Raw genomic sequence first — 24960 nt, 5'->3', positions numbered from 1 at the left:
CATGAGAATTATTTTTCATTTCACATAGTTATGTCAACCATTTCCTTGTTCCAGCACCTTTAACTAAATAATTTATCCTTCCTCAAATATTTGAATGTCCACATTTATCATTTACTCAATTCTTTTATGTACAATTCTCGGGCCTGTTTTGGGATATCTGTCTATCAAAAATGAAAGTCTTTTTAATTTTTTTTCACCTGTGTGAAAAATAAGAAATGGAACGTTCTCGAGCTTGACTTCTTTCCCCACCCAACCCTCTCCCTTCCAATCGTTGTAAGTGTCCAAATGTAGCCCGAACCTCTTATCTAATTTTTCTTGTAGAACACGTGCCTGATAAATACCAAGAAAAAACTGGAAGCTGACTAGCCCAATGCCAGGCAGAGGTGGAGAAGTCTATCCAGGAGTCCAAAAATGCAGAGGAGAAGGCCAAGAAGGATGTCACGGATGTGCACTCCATTCTTTCTTATCAGAGATGCTGTCTGGAGATAAGAAAGGGGCTTCTACGCCGCCCCTTTGGGACCTGCAAGTAGGTTTCCTCTCCTCACCCCTGCATTCAGTCAGTGGTGGCTTCCCGGAGAGACGGAAGGAGACGGAGCCTCAGCAGAGGCAAAGTGGGAGGGGAACCATGCAGCATCAGCGGTGGCTGCGGCAAGGAGGAAAGCATCAGCGTGCCTAGTACCAGCCTCACAGCACCCTCCGTGTGCCCGCATAGGAGGGGTGGGTGGCCCACTGATGCCTCTTGTGAACTTAACCAGGCGGCCATGATGGCCGAGGAGCTGACAGAGAAGGAGCAGGACACCAGCGCCCACCTGGAGCGGACGAAGAAGAACCTGGAGCAGACGGTGAAGGACCTGCAGCACCGCCTGGACGAGGCTGAGCAGCTGGCCCTGAAGGGTGGCAAGAAGCACATCCAGAAGCTGGAGGCCAGGGTGGGTCTCTCAATCTCTCTGAATCCGGAAAGTGAAAACGGCACTCCCCGATCCTTCTCTCTTCTTGTATACTGACTCCCATCCTTATCCTGTGGCTGGGGACAGCCACCCAATATCGTCAGTAGGTCCTGAGGTAATTAACATCCCCCAAGACTGACTATATAAGTATCTTTCTTGATTGCAGGTACGTGAGCTTGAAGGAGAGGTTGAAAGTGAGCAGAAACGTAATGCTGAGGCTGTTAAAGGTTTGCGGAAACACGAGAGAAGAGTAAAGGAACTCACCTACCAGGTAAGGGGAAGAGCTTTCTAGAATATCCAGACTTCCTGCACAAAGGGAAATTGAAAACCTGGTGACTATGTGGTACTCACAAATAGCTACATGTTAACTCGATATACATAAGGGGCAAATGACACAATCACCTATCACAGACCCTTTCCTAAGCTAGGAAAATCAGGAAGGCCTTTAGAAAATCGTGTAAGTGAGGAAAGAATACAGGTTTCAAAGACAGATAAACTGGTGTTAGTCCTAGTTTGGCCTCTTACTTTTTAAACTCGGATAGGTTACCTAACACTCTCAACCTTAATTCATCACCTGTAAAATAGAATAAAAACATCTACTCACCAGAGTAGGCAGGTAAGGATTAGAGACGTGTATAACTCTCCAATATAGTGCCTGCACACAGTGGACATTTAACAAGAGTGGCTACTGTTAATACTATGAAGGAAGCCTCAGAGTTGACCACATTTACCCCAGGCCCACCTGCCATCATATCAAAGTGATTTACTTCACCACCTGTAGTGGGTTGATTTTGTTGGATTCAATGCAGACCATTTTTTTCAAACTTCCAGACTGAGGAAGACCGCAAGAATGTTCTCAGGCTGCAAGACCTGGTAGATAAATTACAGGCAAAGGTGAAATCATACAAGAGACAAGCTGAGGAGGCTGTAAGTATCTTTAAGCCCTTGAGGGAAGAAGAAAACTTCGTTGGGGGTAGAAAGTATATTAAGAGAATGTGTTAATGAGAAAGAAAGAGACCAAGTAAGAATATGTCATTCTTATTTTAAGAGAGAGGATATAAATATGAATTTACCCCCAAATCCTAATTATAGAATAAGACCTCAAGACGAGATATTTTTATTATTAAGCAATTTGTAGGGGTTGGGGGAAAAAAAGAAAATTCCAAATAACCCACCTTACTTGATAGCTGCAAAGAATATCCAGCAGAAAATCTAACACCATGATAAATATTCCTCTCCCTCTAGAAATGCACAAAATCAATTGTTCCCAAAAGCCAAACAGAAATCTTTTACCCCAGCTGACTCCTTCCCTCACTACCACTGTCATCAGCAGGGACTTATCCCTGCACATTCGCTGTAGCAAATTAGGATGTGTTGGGAGATTCTCCAGCTTCACTTTTCCTGGTTGTTCCCCACTCTTCCAGACACAATGTAGTGGGTAAGAGGTAAGAAAAGGGAACACGAAAGGGAGAGGCACGAATGGTAGTAAGTGCAACCAACAAAGGGCATAATTTCTTCCTATCCCCATCCCCCCACCCGCAGCGTCTCTGTATACCGGAGTTAAAATATATGGCAAAAACACTTCAACTGGGATTTTCCCAAAGTCAGAATTTGACCTTACATTTACTGTCTAACCTCTGTGAGCGAGCGCACATGGGTCTCTTCCTCCTTTCCACTCAGTCCATACATCGTAAATAGACTGCACGTATACATGGGTTTGACATAATGAGCTCGTCTCTTCCATTTCAAAACGATTTCTTCTTTCATTCTTTAGAGTAAAAAATGTAACTGAAGTTACAAGTTCTGTCTGGATTTGAAATCAGATATGACAAACAAACCGTAAGAAGGAAATATCTGAGTTGAGGAAATAATCCTGTTTGTGACAAGTGCAATGAGAACCACAAAGTCTAACTCTCACAACTTTATTCTTAGGAGGAACAATCCAATGCTAATCTTGACAAATTCTGCAAGCTCCAGCACGAGCTGGAGGAGGCCGAGGAACAGGCTGACATTGCCGAGTCCCAGGTCAACAAGCTGCGGGTGAAGAGCCGGGAGATTCACACACAAGTCAGTGCAGAGTGAACACATCTGCCTGATGCTGCCAAGGGGCTGAAGAAATGCACAAAACGTGCTATTTTGGGTCACTTGCTTTGTGATGTTTTTCTCTTCATGTTGAATAAATAAAAACTACAGTGAACTGATAAACTGAACCAGACTCATTTACTTCCAAAATTACTTATTCTCAAACACAGTTCTCACCTAGCTATTATTATTCTAACATTATATATGGCCTTGTGGAACATTCAATATCTGTACCTCCCTCACCACCCCGCATCCCCTTTCCCATCTCCAGCTCCACCACACACACACACAATTATCTTTTACTGGACTTAATTTTATTAAGTCTCTCTAGATTGTTACAAATGACTAAGGAAACCACTCACTGAGGTTACGCCTTCAGACAGGACACACTCATGCACCCACTCCACAGGTGGTTACTGAGCATCTACTATGCGCCGGGCCCTGCTCTCAGTACTATGGGAATAGCAGTGAACAAAGCATAGTTCCCTCCCTCTGGGAACTTATATTCTGCAAGGAAAGAAACGCAGTCAACAAATAAGAAGCTGTGTCTACTATATTTAAAATAGATAATCAACAAGAACCTAGTGTATAGCACAGGGAACTCGGCTCAGTATTCTGTAATAACCTAAACGGGAAAAGAATTTGAAAAAGAATGGATACTTGTATGGGTGTAAGTGAATCACTCTGCTGTACACCTGTAACTAACACATCATTGTTAATCAACTATACTCCAACATAAAATTTTTGTAAAAAGATCTACAAAAAAAATAAGAAGCTGCGTAATGTGTCAGGTAAGTGCTCATGAGAAATAAAAAAAGTAAGAGGGAGGCAGTTAGTACTATGTAGAGAGGAGTCAAGCAAGGCCTCTCTAAGAAAAACACATTTGAGCTGAGACCTGAAGGAAGCAAGAGTATTCCAGGCAGAGGGAACAAAAGAAAATGCAAAGGCCCTGAGGCAGGGGCAGTTTGGCATGTCCCAGGGACAGGAAGGAGGCCAGCAGGGCTAGAGGAGAATGAGCAAGATAGTTACGGCATAAGAGAGGAACCTGGGACCCCAGGGATCATGTAGGGCTTCAGGGCCACCTGAGGACTTTTTTCTTCACTCAGAGTGAGATGGGAAGTCTTTGGAGTGTTTTGAGCAGAGGAGTGATATTAACACACATTCTAAAAGAATCACTCTGGGGACTTCCCTGGTGGCGCAGTGGTTGAGAATCTGCCTGCCAATGCAGGGGACACGGGTTCGAGCCCTGGTCCTGGAAGATCCCACATGCCGCGGAGCAACTAAGCCCATGCACCACAACTACTAAGCCTGTGCTCTAGAGCCTGCAAGCCACAACTACTGAGCCCGCATGCTGCAACTACTGAAGCCCTCACACCTAGGGCCCGTGCTCCACAACAAGAGAAGCCACCGCAATGAGAAGCCTCTGCACCGCAAGGGAGAGTAGCCCCCTCTCGCCGCAACTACAGAAAGCCCGTGCGCAGGAAAGAAGACCCAACACAGCCAAAATGAATAAATAAATAAGTCTTTAAAAAAAAAAAAAGAATCACTCTGCTGCATTGAGAATACACTGAAGGGGGCAGAGGTCGAAACTGTGAGACCAGTTAGGAGCCTACTGCAAAATAAAAGATAAAAAATGACAGTGGCTTAGACCAGAGAGATAGGCACTGGGAGATGACGAGAAGCAGATGGATTCTAGATGTACTGTGAAGGTAGCGCACATAGGGTTTTCTGACAGATTGGATGGATGAGTGGGTGAGAGAGAGAGAGAGAGAGAGAGAGAGAGAAAGGACTTATGAAAAGAGGAAGGATAAAACAAGATAGATTTAGTGCAGTATAAACATGAGGAGTTTGGTATCTAGAAAGAGAGGAAGCAGTAGAACAAAAATGCAATCTAGACAAAAATTGTACTTTATGCACTCCTGTCCCTCTTCCACCTTCTACCATCCACACTCCCTTGCCTCCCAACCCCTATCAGCCTCACTCCTTTACAGTATAAACTGCACAGGCCTCAATCGCAAAAATGTCTAAAATTAATAACAGTTTAAAACAAAAAAATTCAAAATACTCTCCTAAATTAAATTTTGGATCAAAGAGGAAACCAAAAGTAGAATCACAAAAACTTCTAGAAGTAAACATAAGAGTAAATCTTTGTGACCTTGGTTTACACAAAGATTTCTTAGATGCCAACACCAAAAGCACAAGCCATGAGAGAAAAAATTGATAAACTGCATTTCATCAAAATTCAGTTTCTGCACTTTGAAAAACACTGTTAAACAGAATGAAAGGACAAGCCACCGACTGAGAAAAAGTATTTGCAAATTATACCCCTGATAAAGGACTTGTGTCTAGAATACATACAGAAATCTATATCTTCACTAAAAAGAAAACAAATCACCCAATTTTTAAAGAACCAAAAGATTTAAACAAACATTTCACCAAAGAAGATATACACAGAGCACATGAAAAATGCTCATCATGAATCATTAGGGGACTAATAATTAAAACATAATGAGATATCACAACACACCGATTACAATGACTAAAAGTCCAAGTGTTGGCCAAGAGGTGGAGGTACTGGACCTCTCACACCAGCTAGTGGTCATGTAAAACAGCATAACCATTTTGGAAAATAGTTTGGCAGTCTCTTAAAAAGTTAAGAAATTACCCATTTGTTCCAGTCGTTCCACTTCTAGGTATTTACTCAAGAGAAATGAAAACGTATGTACACACAAATATTCACAGCATATTTATCTGTAATAGCCCCAAACTGAAAACCACCCAAATGGCCATTAACAGGTGAATGGATAAACACATTGTGGTAAATCCATATAATGTAATACTACAAAATGATAAAAAATAAACTATTGGGCTTCCCTGGTGGCGCAGTGGTTAAGAATCCGCCTGCCAATGTAGGGGACACGGGTTCGAGCCCTGGTCCAGGAAGATCCCACATGCCGTGGAGCAACTAAGTCCATGCACCACAACTACTGAGCCTGCGCTCTAGAGCCCGAGAGCCACAACTACTGAAGCCCACGCACCTAGAGCCCGTGCTCCACAACAAGAGAAGCCACCGCAATAAGAAGCCCGCACACCGCAACGAAGAGTAGCCTCAGCTCGCCGCAACCAGAGAAAAGCCCGCCCGCGGCAACGAAGACCAAATGCAGCCAGAAACAATAAATAAATAAAATAATAAAATAAATAATTTTTTTTTAAAAAATGATAAAAATAAACTATTAACACACACAAAAACATGGATGGATCTCAAAATAATAATGCTGATGGAAAGTAGCCAGACCAAAAAAGTGTAGACTCTATTATTCCATTTATATAAAATTCTAGGGAAAAAAAAATGAATCTATAGTGACTGAAAGCTGACTAGTGGTTGCCTAGGGATAGAGAGGCAGGATTTATGGGAGGCACAGAAGGACAGTAGGATGTATTACAAAGGACCAGGAGGAAACTTTGCGGGTGATGGACATGTTCATTATCTTGATTCAGATGATGGTGTCACAGTGTCTACATATGTCGAGACTCTTTAAATATGTACAGTTCGTTATACATCAATTATATCCCCATAAAGCTGTTAAAATTTTTCATTGGGGGAAATACTACAATTATAGTGCTTTGGGAAAATAATAATTAAGATACTGTATGTCCAACTTTAAAGCCAGAGTTATAATTTTTGATAGGAATTACATTAAATCTATTTACCAGTTTGGGGAAAATTAGCTTACTATATTGATTCTTCCAATTCGTAAATAAAGTATGTTTTTCCATTTATTCAGATCCTCTTCAATTTCTGTCTTCCTTGTTTTACAGTTTCCAGCATACAAGTCCTGTACATGTTTTGTTAGATTTACACCTAAATTCTTTTTCTTTCTTTTTGTTTTTAAGTAATTGTAAATTGTATTGTACTTCTTGTTTTTTTTTTTTTTTTTTTGGCTGCATTGGGCCTTTGTTGCTGCACGCAGGCTTTCTCTAGTTGCGTCGAGCGGGGCTGCTCTTCATTGCGATGCGCAGGCTTCTCATTGCGGTGGCTTCTCTTGTTGTGGAGCACGGGCTCTAGGCACACGGGCTTCAGTAGTTGTGGCTCTCGGGCTCTAGAGCATAGGCTCAGTTGTTGTGGTGCACGACCTGAGTTGCTCCATGGCGTGTGGGATCTTCCCGGACCAGGGATCAAACCTGTGTCCCCTGCATTGGCAGACAGATTTTTAACCACTGCGCCACCAGGGAAGTCCCTGTATTTCTAATTTTGGTGTCCACATGTTCACTGCTAGCATACAGCCTAAAGAAATACAACTGATTTTTGTATGTTTATGTTATACCCTGAAACCCTACTGAACTCACTTCATAGTTCTGAGTTTGGGGGGAAATTCTTTGGGATTTTCTACATCAACAATCATGTACCTCAGAAAACAACCACTTAAGGTGAATCGAAATTAATTAAAATGAAGTCCAAAATTACACAGTAAATTGTGGGGAAAAAGTCTGATTGGGATTTTATCACAAAAATCAAGCCAGAACCACTGAAATAAATTTATTTTCTCTTATACTTCACAAGATTTACGTTACAACTGCATCTCTGTTAATTCTTAGAACAAAGAATGAATCAACGTTGGAGTTGGGAGGAAAGGAACATCCTTCTCACAGTCTTGTATGATGTGGCACCCTTTATGTTTAACTTTTGCAATGCAATCATAAAGAATGCCCTTTTTTGCAAAAACTGTATGATGTCTTCATTGATATTTTAAGGGTCTTCCTAATCCTTTGATCCTAAACTCACTCCCTTGAAGCACTTATTGGATCATCATTGTCCATGTTCAGAATTTTATAATTATTAACTAGTTCAGTGCTGCTGCATCACCCTGACCAGTGGCTTTGCAAAATTTAAGCAGGTTTCTAATACCACTTTCATCAACTTCATTAAATTCTGAAAATTTTGCAGTATTTGTCATTTTATTTTGCAGTCATGTTGCACTGACTATTGCATATTTACAACACCTGATAATCAGTATGCTCATGTACTAGGGAATAACAAAACTGACTCCATATCAGATCTGTTTCTTTTACTTTAACCTTTGTACTTTGTTTTTGCTACAACTTAATGTTGTCTATAGCCTGAAATATACAGGATAGCCAATTCTCAAGGCTCTGGCCTTTACAGGTGTAACACTTTTCCATTCATAGAGAGATAAAAAGTTGCAGAACAGAGAATAACGTTTGTCTCGTTGGGAGGTTTACAGGAACAGCATGACCTGACCTAAGTGGACAGCTACAAGAACAAAGGATTCCGACACCAAGTTTGCAACAGCTAACAACACTCCCTCCCCTTTTAGTATAAAAAAAGCCTGAATTCTACCTCGGGGAAGATGGTTCTAGCCCATCTTACCTGAGGACCCTAGCCCACCATCTTCTCGGTCTGCTGGCTTTCCGAATAAAGTCACTATTCCTTGCCCCAACCACTCGTCTCTCGATTTGTTGACCTGCTGTGCGGCAAGCAACATGAGCTTGGGCTCCGTAACGATCATTAGAGAATACTTATTGTTTTCTTATGCCACATCACTACTGTGGAGACTCTAATAACATGCATTGTACTACTGCAAACCTTAAAACAGTCATACCCTTTGCCCAGAAAGTCTATTCTATAAATATCGTCAAGATATGCATAAACATATGCACACATATGTTTACAGGAATATTTAAAAGAAAAAAAAATTAGCGCACCCTAAGTGCCCCAAAATAGAAAACTGAGTACAGTCATAGGATGGAACGATATGTAACTATTAAAAATCATGATGTAGAAGAAGAGTTAATATCATGGTAAAATTTCCCAGAATCTGTTAAGTTGCAAAGGCAGAATACAAAACCATGCTTACAGGCTGATACCCTAATTGTGTATTTGTTTAAAGCACGTGTTTAAAAAAACAAAACAAAACTGTGTATGTGTTTACAAACATAAAAAAAAGTGTAAAAGGACTTAATCCAAATTCCGGTAGAGATTACTTCTATGCTAAAATCTTAGGAGTGATTTAAATTTTTCCTTCAGTATGTTTGATTATGTTTTTCAATCTTTCTACAATGTGTACCTCACTTTGAGAATTTTTTTAAAGGCTCGTGTTCTTTAAATACAATAAATAAAAGGAACGTGCTTCTTAAGAGGACTTCATATCCAATTCTCGTCAAAGACATGGGTATAACTGACAAGAGAAAGGTGAAGAGGAGAGGGTCATTTGATGGACGAGACCATTAGCACAACTACTAAAAGCTGTTGCCTTTCAGCCAAGTTTTCGGTAAGCATTAACATTCCAGGGCTAACACAGCAGCTGTCGGTGAGCAAACTTAAATTCTGCCTCCTGGCTGTGACAGAGGTTTGGGCACATGTTACATTGACACCAGTGTCCCCAGGCACCTTCACTGTGGACTTAGTCGGTCCCATTTTCCTAAGTGGGAGGCTGAAGAATCAGCTGTGGGCAGATGCAAAGAACCTTACTTCCTTAAGGATGGAATTTACCAGCCTGATTCCTCCCTCCTGGCTCCAAGCGCCACCAAGATGCTGCTTCCGGAGCCCACGAGAGAAAAAGAAAGCCTCTTCGCTGATGAAGGAGAAAAACATTCCCCTTGGGGAACACACCCAAAACAGGGCTTTTCTTATATTATAGTAGCCTGACCTTCCCAAGAGGGCGGGCTATTTTCTCAGCTCCTCACAGAAACAACGGCTTATGGCTCTCTCTCGGGGCAACTGAGGTACGACACAGGGGGAGCCCTCAAATTATGAAAAATGTTGTTAAGAGGATGGATGGGAAAGGTGGTATCTTTGGAGCAACAGAATCATATTTTTTTCCGGTATATTCTGAAAAATAATTCTATTGATACCCCCAGTTTTTAGTACCCCAAAATGGATTTAGCCCTATATATTACATAAGTACATGTATATGCAATGTAATAAAACGCCTACAAACGTACTGAAAAACTTCAAATGGAATTTGGCGACTTGAGACTTTTCAGAAATTTCCTTGCGGCCCAGTCACGTCAAGAGCCAGGAGTTCGAATTCCCTCGCCACTTCCGGCTTCACACCCTCCCACCACACGCACAGTTAAGCTCTGGAATCGCGGAGCTGACGAGAAACGCCTGCCTCTCTCACAAACTCCAAACGTACACTCACCGGCCAGGGCCCCTCACAGTCTCCAGGCTCGTCCCAACCCTGGCGGAATCACTTCCAGCCTTTCCTTCCCCGGTGGCGCACTCCTCCCATGATGCCCTGGGGCGCACCCCTCCCATGATGCCCCGGGGCACACCCCTCCCATGATGCCCCGGGGCACACCCCTCCCATGATGCCCCGGGGCCCACCGGAAGCAACTCCTCACCTCTCTGGGAAATTGAAACCGCCTTTCTTCTCGGTAGTTACCGGCTGTTTCCTTGGAAGTCCATGGCTGCTGATTTTTTCACGTGTTTTCAATACTGTGATCCACCCACCCTCCCCGAACTAGATGGTAAGCTGTTGGAGAGAACCAACTTCTAATCCCCAATGCCTGGAACGGTGTCTTTATAAGCCATTTGCTAAATGAAGAGCAGCTAAACGTTTTGTTTGACAGAGTGAAGCAAAGCTGAGTAGAAAAACAGCAGATAACAGAGCCAACGCTCAGCAGAGAATATGGAAGAATAGCGTTACCTTTATCATAACAGCTGGCATTTAAAACCCTAAATCCTTACCTTAGTTTGCAAGGCTCTAAGCATCTGGCCCCTAGCCGCTTCTGCCACTTCATTCCTTGCTACTGTATCCCTGGCTCCTTTCATCCCTGCCCTACTGGCCTTTATTCTGTTCCTGTGCAGGCAAGTTCCCCTCCCAGAGCCTTTGCATTTGTTTCCTCTGCCTGGAATACTGTGCCCCGTTGATATTCGCCTGGCTTGCTCTTCCTCTAAGTGCTCAAATATCATCTCTTTAGAGAAACTTATCCTGATTGATCCATTTCAAACCCACACAGCCACTGTTTGCTTATCCTAATTTTCCTTTCCTTCAGAGAATTTATCACTAATTGACATTTGATATCTGTTTGTTTGTTGTCTGTCCCCACATACACACACACTAGAATAGAGTTTCCATGAGGGCAGAGACTTTGCCTGTTCTGTTCCCTAGTGCTTAAAATCTTCCCAGCATGTAGTAAGCCCTCAATGAATGTTTGATGAATAAACAATTGAATACGCGCATGCTCCCTGTTACCGGCTCTGTGCATGACAGCTTCAAAATTAGCAATTCCATATGTGAATTTCATCACCATCCTGGTTTTGTGAGAGATCTCAAGCTGGTTCCATCTAGCCCCATCTTGGTCAAGTTTGAGGATTTTGCCATCATACCCCCAACCACCTTTTGGGTAGGGTGATAAATTTATCTGGGTTTGTTTGCCCAGGATTGTCCTGATTTTAAAACTGAAGTCTCAGGAATCTCTTCAATTCCAAGCAAATTAGGAACGTTGGTCACCCTGCTTTGAGGTATCTAGGCTCCATCTTCCTCGTCTTGTTTTATTGTTGTGTGTGGAATGAGGGGGTGGGGGTGGGGGGTGGCGGTGACTTAGTGTTCTGGGCCATCTGGAGAGGAAATTGGCTATATGTAGTGGGTAGAATGGGAGGGCTGGATGGCCAGTAGTGAGGCTGTGGTCAGCTGATGGGCCTTACCAAACAGCAACAAAAAAGAGATGAAAGAACAACATAGAAGATGCTGTCCTGGCTTCCAGAGCCCTCTGGCACAGGCAATGGTTGGTACATTCTCTAGAGAAAGTTCCTGGCTTCTAAGTCTCAGGCTCTGCTGTTGACATGGCCTCACCCACTCCATGTCACTTTCAAAAAGTAGCCTATCATGCATTTATTAACTCAGTTGTCACAAGAACCCCATGAGTTAGGTATTGTTATTATCCCCATTTTACAGATGAAGAAACTGAGGCTCAGAAAAGTAGAATAAGTTGCGCAAATTCAAATAGTTTAAATAGTGAAGTCAGGATTTGAACCTCAGTATTCTGACTCTCAAAGTCCACTCTTAGTCACTACATTATCATGCAGCTCTTAACAATGTAAATATGCATTTGGGCTATGCCTAGCCAAGGGCATAAAATCTTTTTTTTTTTTTTTAGGCTATGTTGTTTCATACCCCAACAGTTGAAATTAAAAGTAATTGATCACGCGTTTCTTAGTTCTAATGAGGCTTTAAGCACTGAAGAAACCAAAAAAAACAACAACAAAAATACAACTACTAGACAAAAAAGGGCAAATGACATGGACCCTAAGTCTCACAGGCATCAGTCAAGATTATGAGTCCAGATAAGAAAGTCTCCAGTTTACTGGACAGACCTAACTGGTAGAATTTCTTCTCTGAACACAATGTTCCAAGGCCATGCACACACTCTCTCCATGATATTTTCAGAGAAGGATGCCTCGTTTGCGTGTAATTCTGAGAAGCATGTATAATTCTGAGAGCGTTAGTGTCTTAACAGGATCTTGCAAAGCTAGAAACAGCTGTCTTGTAGTGAAAACACAAACTGGACTTGGATTCAAACCAGACTTGTTCTAGCTCCCATTCTGCCACTTACTAGCTGTATGACTAGTCACTTAATCTTGCCAAGCCTCAGTTTTCCAACCTGTAAAACTGATAAATCTATGTCCTCACTGATTGAAGGAAAATCAGTTTAAATATTTCTCTGGATAATCCCCCATCAACTTTTTGCTTTGCAAAATCGTAGTGTAGAAATGCCAGCAGTATGGAAGTTTATGTATTGCACTTGAAAGAGTTCTGAACTAGCGCTCTTGGATCTGAGAGTAGAATGGGAAGGGGGTCTGTCTAATGAATTAGCATTAATTAGGTAACCTGTCCAGAACCTCAGTTTCTGATTCTGTAACATCAGGGTTAGATTAGGTAATATTCAAGGTTCCCCTCTAGTTCTGGATCTAATATTCTCACTCAATATTTTTAATTAGGCGATTAAATATAAATTTGTATCATTCACTAATATACCTGTCCTGTGACTTTTGCCCAGAAATTTCTGTTTCTGGCTGGGGAACTTCTTGCTGCTTTTGGAAATTTCATCTGTTACATAGCTCTTAGATAGTTGTAACGGGTAAGGGATGATCCTCCTATCAGCACAATTAACTGCCCTTCCTTCTCAAGTAGCCCTCTGCGGAATGAACTTGATTACACTTGTTTCCTGGGCCTCTCTATTTGGCCCTGCTGCTGTTTTCTCCATCCAAATCTGCATTTCCTCTGAATGTGCCTTATATAGTGATTGGTGGAGAGATTTGCTCCCGGGGAAATCAGGAAAACGTTTTCCTCCTCCTTAACACCTGCTCACTCCTTAATCCTTGGCTTCAAAGCTTCCACCCCCACCATCCTGCTGACATTAATGTCAGGATCACCTCTCTGACTGACCCAATGCCCTTTTCATGGTCCTCCTTTTCTCCATCTTCTCTGTAGAGCTTTTTACTATATCCTCTCTCTTGAAAATACCACCCTCTCGAAAATACCACCTCCCTTGACTTCTTCTGACACTAATAATGAAGTTCCCATCACTTTAGAGTTGACAAAATGATTTTGTCACAAGACTGGAGAAAACCCTCATTGACAGAACTCCTCTCAGGGTTGGGAGAGATGGAATGATGGTGTGGGGTGTGAGCTGGGGACTACAGGGCATAGTGGTGGGATAAAGATGAAGCTCCCAAGGGGAATATGTGAGTAAAAATAGGTGATCACCAAACTTGCTAAGGATAAAAGTGGTGTTCTTTACTTGAGGACTTTTATTTTGTTGAGTAACCAGATGAGTAGGCATGCAGGTCAATGGCAGAACTAAAGGGCCCCATGTAACAGAGGAACAACTGAGTACCCGCAGGGGTCGGGCAGACACCTCAGGGGAAGAAAGGAAATCAACCACCTGCATCAGTGTGAAGGAAAATGGACTTCGTGGAAGTCATTGCTGATGGAAACTGAATACTTTAGGGGATGTAATATAATCCTCTTCTAGTCTGCTCTACAAAATCTTCAGTAAAGCCTGCATTGCTCACTTATGTTTTTTGTGCTAGTGGATTATTTGCCAAGGTCTGTGTCAAGGTTGATACAGATTGAAGCATACTGTTTGGCACTGGCTGGAAAGAGACTGCCTGCGGAGACAGCCACGTCTTGACAGTATCTCATTTGATCCCCACACTATCCCCATGACTTGGGCAGAAACAGAATTATGTTTCTGATTTTGCAGCGGAAGGAGAAAACATCACAGCTGCGAAGAGAGGTGATGGGACTTGCCATTTATGGCAGTAAATGACAGAAGTAAAATATGGATCCACGTGGCTCTTTTGACTCCAGCAAGATCTCACTCAGGTATTTGTTTACCTGAAGAATAACCTTTTTTTTTTTTCCACTCTTTTTGTCTTCATTTCCGCCTCTCACCTCCTCAACATGCAGCCTTTCTCTGAGAACCCAGCTTCCTTAATAAGTTCAACTATCAACTGCATACAGGTGACACCCTCATACTCACAGACCTACATCTTCATTCTTAATGTCTCCTGTATGTAAACTTTGAATCCTTATCTCTACCTACTTAGCTGGATATCACCATCATCTCAATCTCAATCTGTCCAAAATCGAAATTCTTATTTCCCTCCCTTCACTATTTCTCCTGGGCAGGTATCATGCCCCTAGATTTCTAGGCTGCAATGAGGGCTGGATGAAAGGTAGGCTCCTCTGATTCCTTTTTCCTCCTCAAACTCGGCATCATCAAAGTCTTGTGGATCCTGCCTTCAGGGTATCCCTTGGGTTTTCTCTTTCCTTTTACATCTCATTTCTGTACTGCTTAATCAAGGCCCTCTTCATTTTACACCATGATTATTTTTATATTCAATGCAAATAGATATTACTTGCATGTTTAATATTATGTTGAGAGGATTGTAATATATTAATGTGGGATAGGGCCTCGAAAAATAAGTCTAGAGGACTTCCCAGTGGTCCAGTGGGTAAGACTCCGCGCTCCCAATGCAGGGGGCCCGGGTTCGATCCCTGGTCGGGGAGCTAGATCCCACGTGCATGCCACAACTAAAGATCCCGCATGCCACAAAGAGGATCTCACATGCCGCAACTAAGACCTGGAGCAGCCTAAATAAATAAATAAATGTTAAAAAATAATAAGTCTAGAGCTCAGAGAGGTCTTAAATGAGAGAAACATATTCTTTTCACCTCCTGAGGTTCTCTTTTTGCCAGGCCTAAACGGGACAGTGAGGCAGACAACTTCAAGCCCACACAATACTCTTCTTGAACCTACGGGATGGACCCGGAGATACCAGGGGACAATCACTGGGAAAGCCAGCCCTCTGGTGCTATGGAGAATTTTAACACACATCTGAATTTATAGGGTCATCCAGGGGTTAATTCTAACTGCCCACCTACTCCCATAAATCATATCAGAGCCTGTATAATCATCTTGGCAAGTTGTACACCAAGATTTTCTAAATAGTTGCTAAGTGGTTCTAGGACCTCAGGTTCTCCCTCTCCATTATATCCTACCATCAGTTCTATACTAATCTTCAGATATATGTGTGTGTCTACACACACACACACACACACACACACGTTCACTTTTCTGCTTAAAACCTTGAAAGCTTCCCCAATGATCTCAGAATAATGTCCTGACTCCTTCCATGGGCATTGGGAGCCCATCACAGACAAGCCCAGCTCACTTCTCCAGCCTCACCTCCGTGTTACCCCCAACCCTTCCATCCAGGCTTGCCCATTCCACCTTCCTGAAACACACCCTGGGAAGTCTTGTTTCTAACCACAATCCCTACGTTCCCTAAGCCTGGAACCTCCTCCCTGTACTCTTAAAATCTGCCTCCTTTAAGAGAGAGTAGAGGATAGAGGAAAAGGCGAGGCTTTGGAATCAGCAACCTGGGATTCCAATTCTGGCTCCATTGCCTACTAGCTGTGGGGCCTTTTGGTCAATCACTTAACTCCCTTAGGCCTCAGTTCCCCATATGGACAATGGGAATAATAAGAATATAAACAGTATAACCCCCTAAGGCTAGCAGAGAAAAATAAACATAATAAAATATACAAAAGTGCTATGTAAACTGGAAAGAACTACAAAAAGCATTATTATTATTATTTTATTATTATTATTATCTCCACAGTCACCATCCCCTTCAGATATCTCCTCCAAAACAGTATCATTATTATTAATAACAATTCGAGAATATTTTACATACACAACATACCTTACGGGTTTTAAATACCTTGTCCATACATCTAGTCCACTGTGCATCTCACTCATCTTGGCACTTAACCTTGGAAAAGTAATTTATCTTTTCGTGTCTATGTACTCTCTTCCCATGTCCATTATCACCTCCTTTGGAGCAATGTCCCTATTTCATATCTCCTTTCCCCATTGCCAGCACTCAAAAGTGATGGGCTTGCAAAAGTGAAAGTTTATAGGCATTGGCTCTAGAGCCAGAGAGGATTTGAATCCCATTTCTGCCACTTACTAGTTGTGTGGCCTTAGGCAGTTTATTTAAACTCTCAGTGGCCCAAATTTCTTCAGCCATAAAATGGGAATGATGTTAGCACCTACCCCACAAAACTATTATGATGCTTAAGTGAGCCAATATGGATAAAGCCTGGCACGTAGTGAGTTCTTAATAAATATAAACTATTACTATTAAGTGAGACTGAGTCTGATTCCATTCTTTTCTGCCTTATCACTTCAGCCCTCTTTCAACACAGATTCCCCATGAATCGTCCTTATTCATTTATACACAGGAACAAAATCTACTGAGCATCTGTTACATACAAAAGACTGTCCCTTGGATAAAAGCAGCTGTGTTTATGCCTGATCACTTTCTGTTGCTTTCTCCTGGGCCAAATGGTACTAAGAATGAGACAAGTTCTCTGTGGATTGCAGCCTTCAGCTTTCTCCTCTTGTTTTCTCAAGCAGGGAGTAAGATGGTGTTCCAACATCAGATCACCAGGTACAAAAATTTCTTCATATTTTTTTACTGAAAGGCTTCTCAGGCCCCTTAACATGCTAGTATTTATGGTGAATCTCCAACAACAGGGAATAGAGTTGGCCACATTTCCTGAACTCATTTAGCCACGGGACCTTTTATTTCACAGTTTCTCTCAGAATCAGCATTCTGTCAAATCTACTTTGGAAAATGCTACGTGGAAGTCCTATTCCTATCTGTTTCTCCTTTGTCCACAATTTCATTTTGACTAATGCAAACTGTCCTTGGAAATGCCTCACCTATATGAGACTACCCACTGGAAGACTAGAGAATCTTTTTTTCTTTTGAATTGAAGTATAGTTGATTTACAGTATTGTGTTAGTTTCAGGTGTACGGAAAAGTGACTCAGTTTTATTGTTTTCAGATTATATTCCATTATAGGTTATTACAAAATATTGAGTATAATTCAGTACACATTGATCATATACAACATAAACAAGTCAGGCTGTATTGCTGTAAATGGCTCTAACTTCTAAAATGTATGGTAATTCCTACATAGTCAAACATTACTTATGTTTCAGCCAAAAAACAACCCCGAGCAACCATAAGAGTTGTCACAAAGACCATGTATTTCCATTAGAACTTCTAGAACTTCCCATGGAACTTATGACTCCTTTTGTTTGTTTGTTTTTTCCTTTAGCTTGCTCATCTGTTTCCCATTCTATAGCAGATTAGAAAAAGGAAGATTGGGCTCACAGAGGCAAACAGACTAACCACAGACAGAATACAGCTGAGTACCTTGCCGTGAAGGTGTAGATATAAAAACTAGAAAGGTGACACAAAAATTCATTGCAACCTAGGAACAATTAGTGCAGGGTAAAATCCGCGAAGAAACTATAATATCCCTGACGACTTTATTACATCACCTCCCAGGCCCCTGAATGATCAAGGAAAAGTTGAAGTCTATTCAAGATACTAGATTAAATAAATCAAGATAATATATAATACATTTTAGAAAGTTTTCCATCTACAATGGATTTTTTAACAAAATAAATTAATGGCTAAGAATAGATGAGTTAGATGGACCTAGAGATTATCACACTAAGTGAAGTAAGCCAGACAAAGACATATATACGATATCGCTTATATGTGGAATCTAAAAAAAAAAAAAAATGATACACATGAACTTATTTACAAAACAGAAGTAGACCTACACATATAGAAAACAAATTTATGGTTACCTAAGGGGAAAGGGAGGTGGGGGATAAATTAGGAGTTTGGGATTAACACATACACACTACTATATATAAAATAGAAAAACAACAAGGACCTACTGTATAGCACAGGGAACTATACTCAGTATTTTGTAATAACCTATAAGGGAAATGAATCTGAAAAAGAATATATAGATATATGTGTGTGTGTGTGTGTGTGTGTGTGTGTGTATATATATATATATATATATATATATACACATGAATCTCTTTGCTGTACATCTGAAACTAACACAACATTGTAAATCAAATATACTTCAATTAAAAAATAATGTTTAAAAAAAAAAGAATGGATGTGTTAAATGGCCAATCTTATGTTTTCCGGAGATTTCTGAGGAGAGGCGCACACCACCTCATGTTTACGATGCTGGGTAAAGGAGACGTACTTAGTATCCATGCTATTGATCATCCATCGCTTGACAATTCACCCTGTGGCTCTGCCCTTCACTGACCTTCTTAGCACACTCTGCCCCAGTTCTGCTCGGCCTCTAGGACTCTCTAAGTCTCAAAGATCTGTGTCCAACGTCAAAATCCCTACGCAGCTGACTTGGCATTATACAGCCTCCGCTGGTCATTTATCCAAGTAACTTAACAAGAGTGAAAGATCAGGGCTACGATGCATTTACATCTAAGGAGTAAATGGTGATCCCCCAATACAGCCACGTTAGAGTGCTGGGCTTGCGCATTTGGGAGTATAAAGGGAGCTGGGGGGGCCACACTTTCGAAACTGCTTCGACCACAGCATCGCAAGGTAAGTGCTCACAAGTGCCCACTTTTTTGCTCCATGTAGCTGTGATTATACCTGATCAGGTTACCTGGAGAGGAGAGAAGGCAACACAGCAGCCTTTGCTGAGGGCCTACTAAGCGTAAGGAACTGTGTTAAGGGCAATATGGGAGACAAGATGGCGAGGCCTTTCAAGAAGCTTCTACAAAGAGTAAAAAGACAAGAATATAAGCAATTATGACACCAAAAAAAAAACAAACTAACCTGCAGGATATAAAGCTGAATATAATACGTACTTACCCCTCTAATTGTTTAGGTCAGTATTATAATTGCAGTTAGCAAATAAACATGCTAATTTGTGATATCTCTTCTGTGATTGCCTTGAAGTATTATTTGAAATTTTTGTGGTTGGTTATGTAAATTTTTTTCTTATGTCAGGATTTCTGGGAGATGATTGCGGGAAGAAATTCTCCCATGCATTTTATCCATCTCAGAATGCATCCTAGTTTGCTTATTAATGACCAGTGTCCAGACTGCTCATTCATGGCATGCCTTGTGGACTTCGGGCTGGGTCGTGTCTGACACTGCAGGAGCGTCCCTCAGAGGGATTCTGTAGCTCTAGGAGCTTGCGATGCTTTGATTTCTGGCCACCATCTTCACCAGAATACCTTCTGTCAGACATTCACAGGGTTAAGAGAAACCTTGGGGATTTTCTGGTCCATCTGTCTCATTTACAGAAGGAAACCAAAGCTCAAGGAAATTACAACAGCTACTTTACAGAGCTGGCATTAGAAAACCGAGGTTCTGCCTCCAAGTGTGATTTCGTTTGAACCAAGGATTCAGAATATGACACTTAATCATTTAATCTTTTCCTGAGAAAGTTGTGAGAAATTTAGGATATAGCTGGAGATTATTAGAGACTCATAAAAGGAAGAGACCAAGAGTACGCGACCAAAGTAGGAAAGCAAGCGTTGAAATGTCTCTTCCTGCCTAAATGGTATTTCACGACATGTTCCCCAGGTTCCATAAAAGTACTGTGTGGTAAATGGGAAGTTTAAGTTAAATTTGATATTGAAAATTATTCAGACTCTTATGGTATCCTGAGATCTTCATGTAGGTTATCAACTTCTGGACTGAGATTCCTTAGTCCCAAATAAGTTATCAGCTACCCTACCTTCATCTTCTCCAAGAGAATATAGGATATTTAAGAGAGTGCCCTTCCTAGACCTCTTAAAGAAGTCTTGCCCATAATTCACAACTTTTCTCTCATTGCCAAAGAATTCAACTTCTGGTCTAAAAGCATCCAAGTTACAATCCGGATCATTCCCCTCCCTCCCTCCTTTCTTTTTTGACCCCTCACGGCCCCCTACCCTCAGCTGGAAGCATCATCTCTCTAAGTCCCCATAACACTTCATTTAGTGCTTACAGAATTTGTATTATTCTTCCTTATTCAAAGATTTATTTGAGCATTTCTCTTAACTGTTCCTAAATTTTGCATTCCTTTAGGTTAGAGACTGTCTTTATCCTTTTTTATACCCCCTTAAGGAGCTGACATGGTACTTTGCACACACAGAAGATACTCAAAAAAATTGTTAATCAGTGCTGTAATTACCCAATTATTTAAAGAATGATGACTTAACCGAAGGGAAAAATGGAAAATGTATTTCCATCCCACACCATCCACTGTGTACTATTTAAATGTAGCTAAACTTAGAAAAGTACAATTTCTAGATTTATTTAAACTCTTCATAGTTCATTTGTTCTTTGTTTTGTTTAGTTTTGATTTCTGGAATCACTCTCTCAGAAGCCACTTCATTCCTGAAGGACACTAACCATTGCTTTGGAAACCAAGAAGGTAAGAGTCACTTTCATCTGGATTGGGAATACAGTAATTGAAATTAGCAAACAGTGTTCTACACATTCTCATTCTTGCCACACTCATAGGAATCTGAAACTGATGAAATTAAAATCCATTACTTAAGTATTTCTAAAGGCAGATTACAAAATATGCAGCTAAGGAAGCAGGGCTTCCCAAATTTGCTCATCACACTAACAGGAATAAAACACACTGCAGAACTTTGACACACAAGCTCCAGGTCAATATACTTAGGTTGGCCCCAAACATGATGTTCGTAGGCTCAAGATTCAGTCTTCACACAAGTCTAACTTTGCTGTGTTTTGAGCAGAGGCCGCACCCGTGAATCCCCTCAGCTGTGTCTTTACTCACAAATGATGCTGAGAGAATAAGGAAAAATGGATTCAAACCTATGTCCACTGTAGTAATAAAAAAAAACTTACTCCCCCACCTCAAGATTCGTGTTTATTGGAAGTAATTCTAGATGAATTAGGACCAAGGAAACCAAAGTATAATTAAGTCATGACCACACCATTGCTGACAAGATGCAGTAGCTGAGAAGATCCCAGGAGAGGGCTGAAAGTTGAGAGCAGTGTCATAGCGCACTGACAGCAGTAAGAGGGGTTGGGGAGCACTCAGAAGGTGGTGCTGGAGGTCAGGGAGACTGGGATGGCCATCCCCATTGGAAGACCCCTAAAGACAGGAACAGAGGGGATGGTTGGAGGGACACAGCTGTGTAGGGCTGGAAGCAGGTCAAGCTCTCAAAACCAAGAAGCAGATAATTAGGGGACTTTCTGGGGGTAGAGTTTCCAGGGACACCATGAGTCATGCCAAGAGAGTTGGATGAGACCTAACAAGGGAAAGTTTTATCAGCCAAGAATACATGGTTTTAGCCCTGGGTCCCAGAGTACAGTTGTATAAATATGGGGACAAATCTGACTTAGCAACCAGACGCACACAGCGTGCGTTGAGGGGCTTTGCTTGATAGTGAGTGGTGAGCCATCGGTGTAAGGAGGCTGCCAGAGGGCATGACACCTAGGTCAGGAGAGGTGAGGGCACATGCTGATGAAGGACAACATGTGGTCTGGATGTCACACTTAAGAGATTAACAGGAGTGAGCTCACTGTGATGGTAAAGGAGATGCAGAAGCACATCACGGAAGAAACAGATGAAGACAGCACTGGGGCTACTTAGCCTGGAAAAGAAAAAGCTAAGGAGGGACTTCCCTGGAGGTCCAGTGGTTAAGACTTCGCCTTCCAGGCTCAATCCCTGGTCTGGGAGCTAAGATCCTACATGCCTTGCAGCCAAAAAACCAAAACATAAAACAGAAGCAATACTGTAACAAATTCAATAAAGACTTGAAAAATGGTCCACATTAAAAAAAAAAAAAAAAAAAAGCTAAGGAGAATCCAGAGCAGCCACCAAATGGGTGAAGAGTTGTCTTGTGGGGAGAAGGTTTGAACTCTTTCTGTTGTTACCAAGAGCCGAAAGGAGGATCAAACATCCTGAAGTCACAGAGAGCCAGATTTCAGGTTAAAGCAAGAAGTATCTTTGGCCTGCAGAAACTACCCCCAAATGATTTTCCAAAATTTTCAAAAGGGAAAAAAGTCATCTTGAAGGCATTTGAGTAGGCTGGACAACACATTTGCAAGAATATCGCTGAGACAACTCATGCATCATCTAGGCAGTAAAAGTAGGAGATACTGGATTCTGAGTCATGGTTAGAGCTGTGGGTGGAAGAAGAAAAATCTTCACCTCAACACACGCAGTGATTTGAATCCCAGACGGAAAGTCTTGTTTTTCTAAGAGACCTAAAGGTATAGTTTGACCATGAGTCATTGTAGTCTTTCCCCAACTTCAGATTTCATTCTTATACTACTATCACAAATTTTGCAATACCCATTTAAGACCAGTACTGCTAATTCACTTAATATTTTGATTTACCTTGATTCCTTTTTCTTCTTAGATGTGTTTTTCAAAGTTACCCTATATGCTTGCTATGAAAGTCTGGACCGTCTATCTCAGCATCAGCTGAGACATTTAGATATTCAGAATCTCAAACTCTACTCCAGCTCTGCTGAATCAGAATATCTATTTCAACAAGATTCCCAGTTGGATTCCTATGACCACCAAAGTTTGAGAAACACTGCTTTATATCACTACTATAAACAGATATTTCACTGTCTCTAAGTCGTTAGCACATATTATTCTATTTTATTCTAACTTTCTTCACATTTTCACAAAATATTATCTCTAAACTTGGGATGCATCTTATAATCAATGAAGGAGTACTGTAATTAGCAGGGTGTTTTCCTTTATTAGTGGGACACAAAATAGGTTATCTTACAATCGATGGCATCTTACATTTTGCTAAAATAAGGTAATAGACTTTAATATAACTATTAAAATTAAGAAATAGTTGCCTAAAATCATTTTGTATTGGACCATTGGGACTATGACATGGTTTTGGAAAGAGTGGCTTTATAAAAGCAAAATAATGCTCCCAAACATCACTGTGTTTGAGGCCCTTGAGAACAATTCAGTTTCCTCAGTCCCAACCACAGAGATTCTGTTGCAGATGATTTTGATGTGGATCAACTTTCGACACTTTGGGTAGCAGGCTGAACACTAAGTCAAGCTAAATGACATCAGATCATACACTTGCAGCCTGATGAGATTCCCTCACACTATAGTGCAACCATTCTCAAACTGTGGCCCATGGATCCTTGGAGATTCCTAAGAACTTTTCAAGAGGTACATGAGGTCAAAACAATTTTCATAATACCCAGATGCCATGTGCTTTCTTCACTGTGTTGACTTAATGATGCAAAAGCAAGGATGGATAGACGATCTGACACTTTATTACAAATCAACACATGGCACCAAGCTGTACTAATAGTCATAGTATTCTTCACAGCCATACACTGACAGTGAAAAAGAATTTTTTTTAATTTAAAAAGCCAGCTTCAGGACTTCCCTGGTGGCACAGTGGCTAAGAATCCGCCTGCCAATGCAGGGGACACGGGTTCGAGCCCTGGTCCGGGAAGATCCCACATGCTGCGGAGTAACTAAGCCCGTGAGCCACAACCACTGAGCCCGTGTGCCACAACTACCGAAGTCCGCATGCCTAGAGCCCATGCTCCGCAACAAGAGAAGCCACTGCAATTAGAAGCCCGCGCACCGCAACGAAGAGTAGCACTCGCCGCAACTAGACAAAGCCTGCACGCGCAACAAAGACCCAACGCAGCCAAAAATAAATATAAATAAATAAATATTTTTTTTTAAAAGCCAGCTTCATTGAAAAATGACCTAAAATTTGCAGCAGTGGAAAGTATTAATTTGACTACATCTCAAATTTATCCACATCTTTATAATATTCTACATGATCAAACAGGAAGTCCATGAAAAGCACTCCTTTTGCACACTGGACTTTGACATTTGTCTCAAGGAAAAACACATGTGCAGTTGTCTGAGTTGCAAGATGAACCAGCCACTTGATTCATGAAGCACCATTTTTACTTGAAAGAATGACTAGCGGACAAACTATTGTTTCTCAGACTTGTATATCTGGCACACAGTTTCTCAAAAAGCAGTCAAGTGTGTTTATCCTTTCAAGGAAAACTACTGACAGTATTTTTTACTAATGATATAGTTGAGTTTTCAAGCAAAACTTAAAATTTTGTAAGACTTGTATCTACTATCATTAGCTTGACAACGTCCTAATATTTGAATTTTCTAATGAGATCAGTACTGATATTAATGATTGTGATTTTTTATACTGTATAATGAAACGTGCCAATATTTGGAAGTTCTGTATAATTCAGAGAACAATATTTTCCAAATGATCAATGTATGATGTTTACACATGGGTAAAAGTTTCATTCAAAGTTCAACACAGACCAACAGATCATAATGTTTGTTGATATGGTTTCAGATTCCACATTGCAACTAGCCTTTAAGGAACTACCACAGAAACTACCACGTGTCAAGTTTTGGTATAGTATCTAAAAAGAATTTCCACAATTATGTGAAAGGGCAATTAAAATAGTCTTTCCTTTTCCAAATTATATATCTGTGAAAGATTTTCTATATCTACTTTAACCAAAAAACAA

The 24960-nt window shown here is 41.2% G+C and overlaps 1 protein-coding gene across 1 annotated transcript; it reads left to right on the top strand.

Moving 5' to 3' along the window:
• Positions 1–443: 443 nt before the first annotated feature.
• On the top strand, positions 444–3205 carry LOC309630567 (uncharacterized protein). The gene is made up of 5 exons (XM_082395896.1): positions 444–526; positions 756–929; positions 1114–1218; positions 1779–1874; positions 2880–3205. The coding sequence occupies exons 1-5, from the start codon at positions 473–475 to the stop codon at positions 3027–3029; spliced, it is 579 nt and encodes a 192-aa protein (XP_082252022.1). The 5' UTR covers positions 444–472; the 3' UTR covers positions 3030–3205.
• Positions 3206–24960: the final 21755 nt, after the last annotated feature.

Source organism: Balaenoptera borealis (genome assembly GCF_965194805.1).
Source record: "Balaenoptera borealis genome assembly, chromosome: 6".
NCBI classification, from domain to species: domain Eukaryota; kingdom Metazoa; phylum Chordata; class Mammalia; order Artiodactyla; family Balaenopteridae; genus Balaenoptera; species Balaenoptera borealis.
This window is presented reverse-complemented; position numbering and strand designations above follow the sequence as displayed.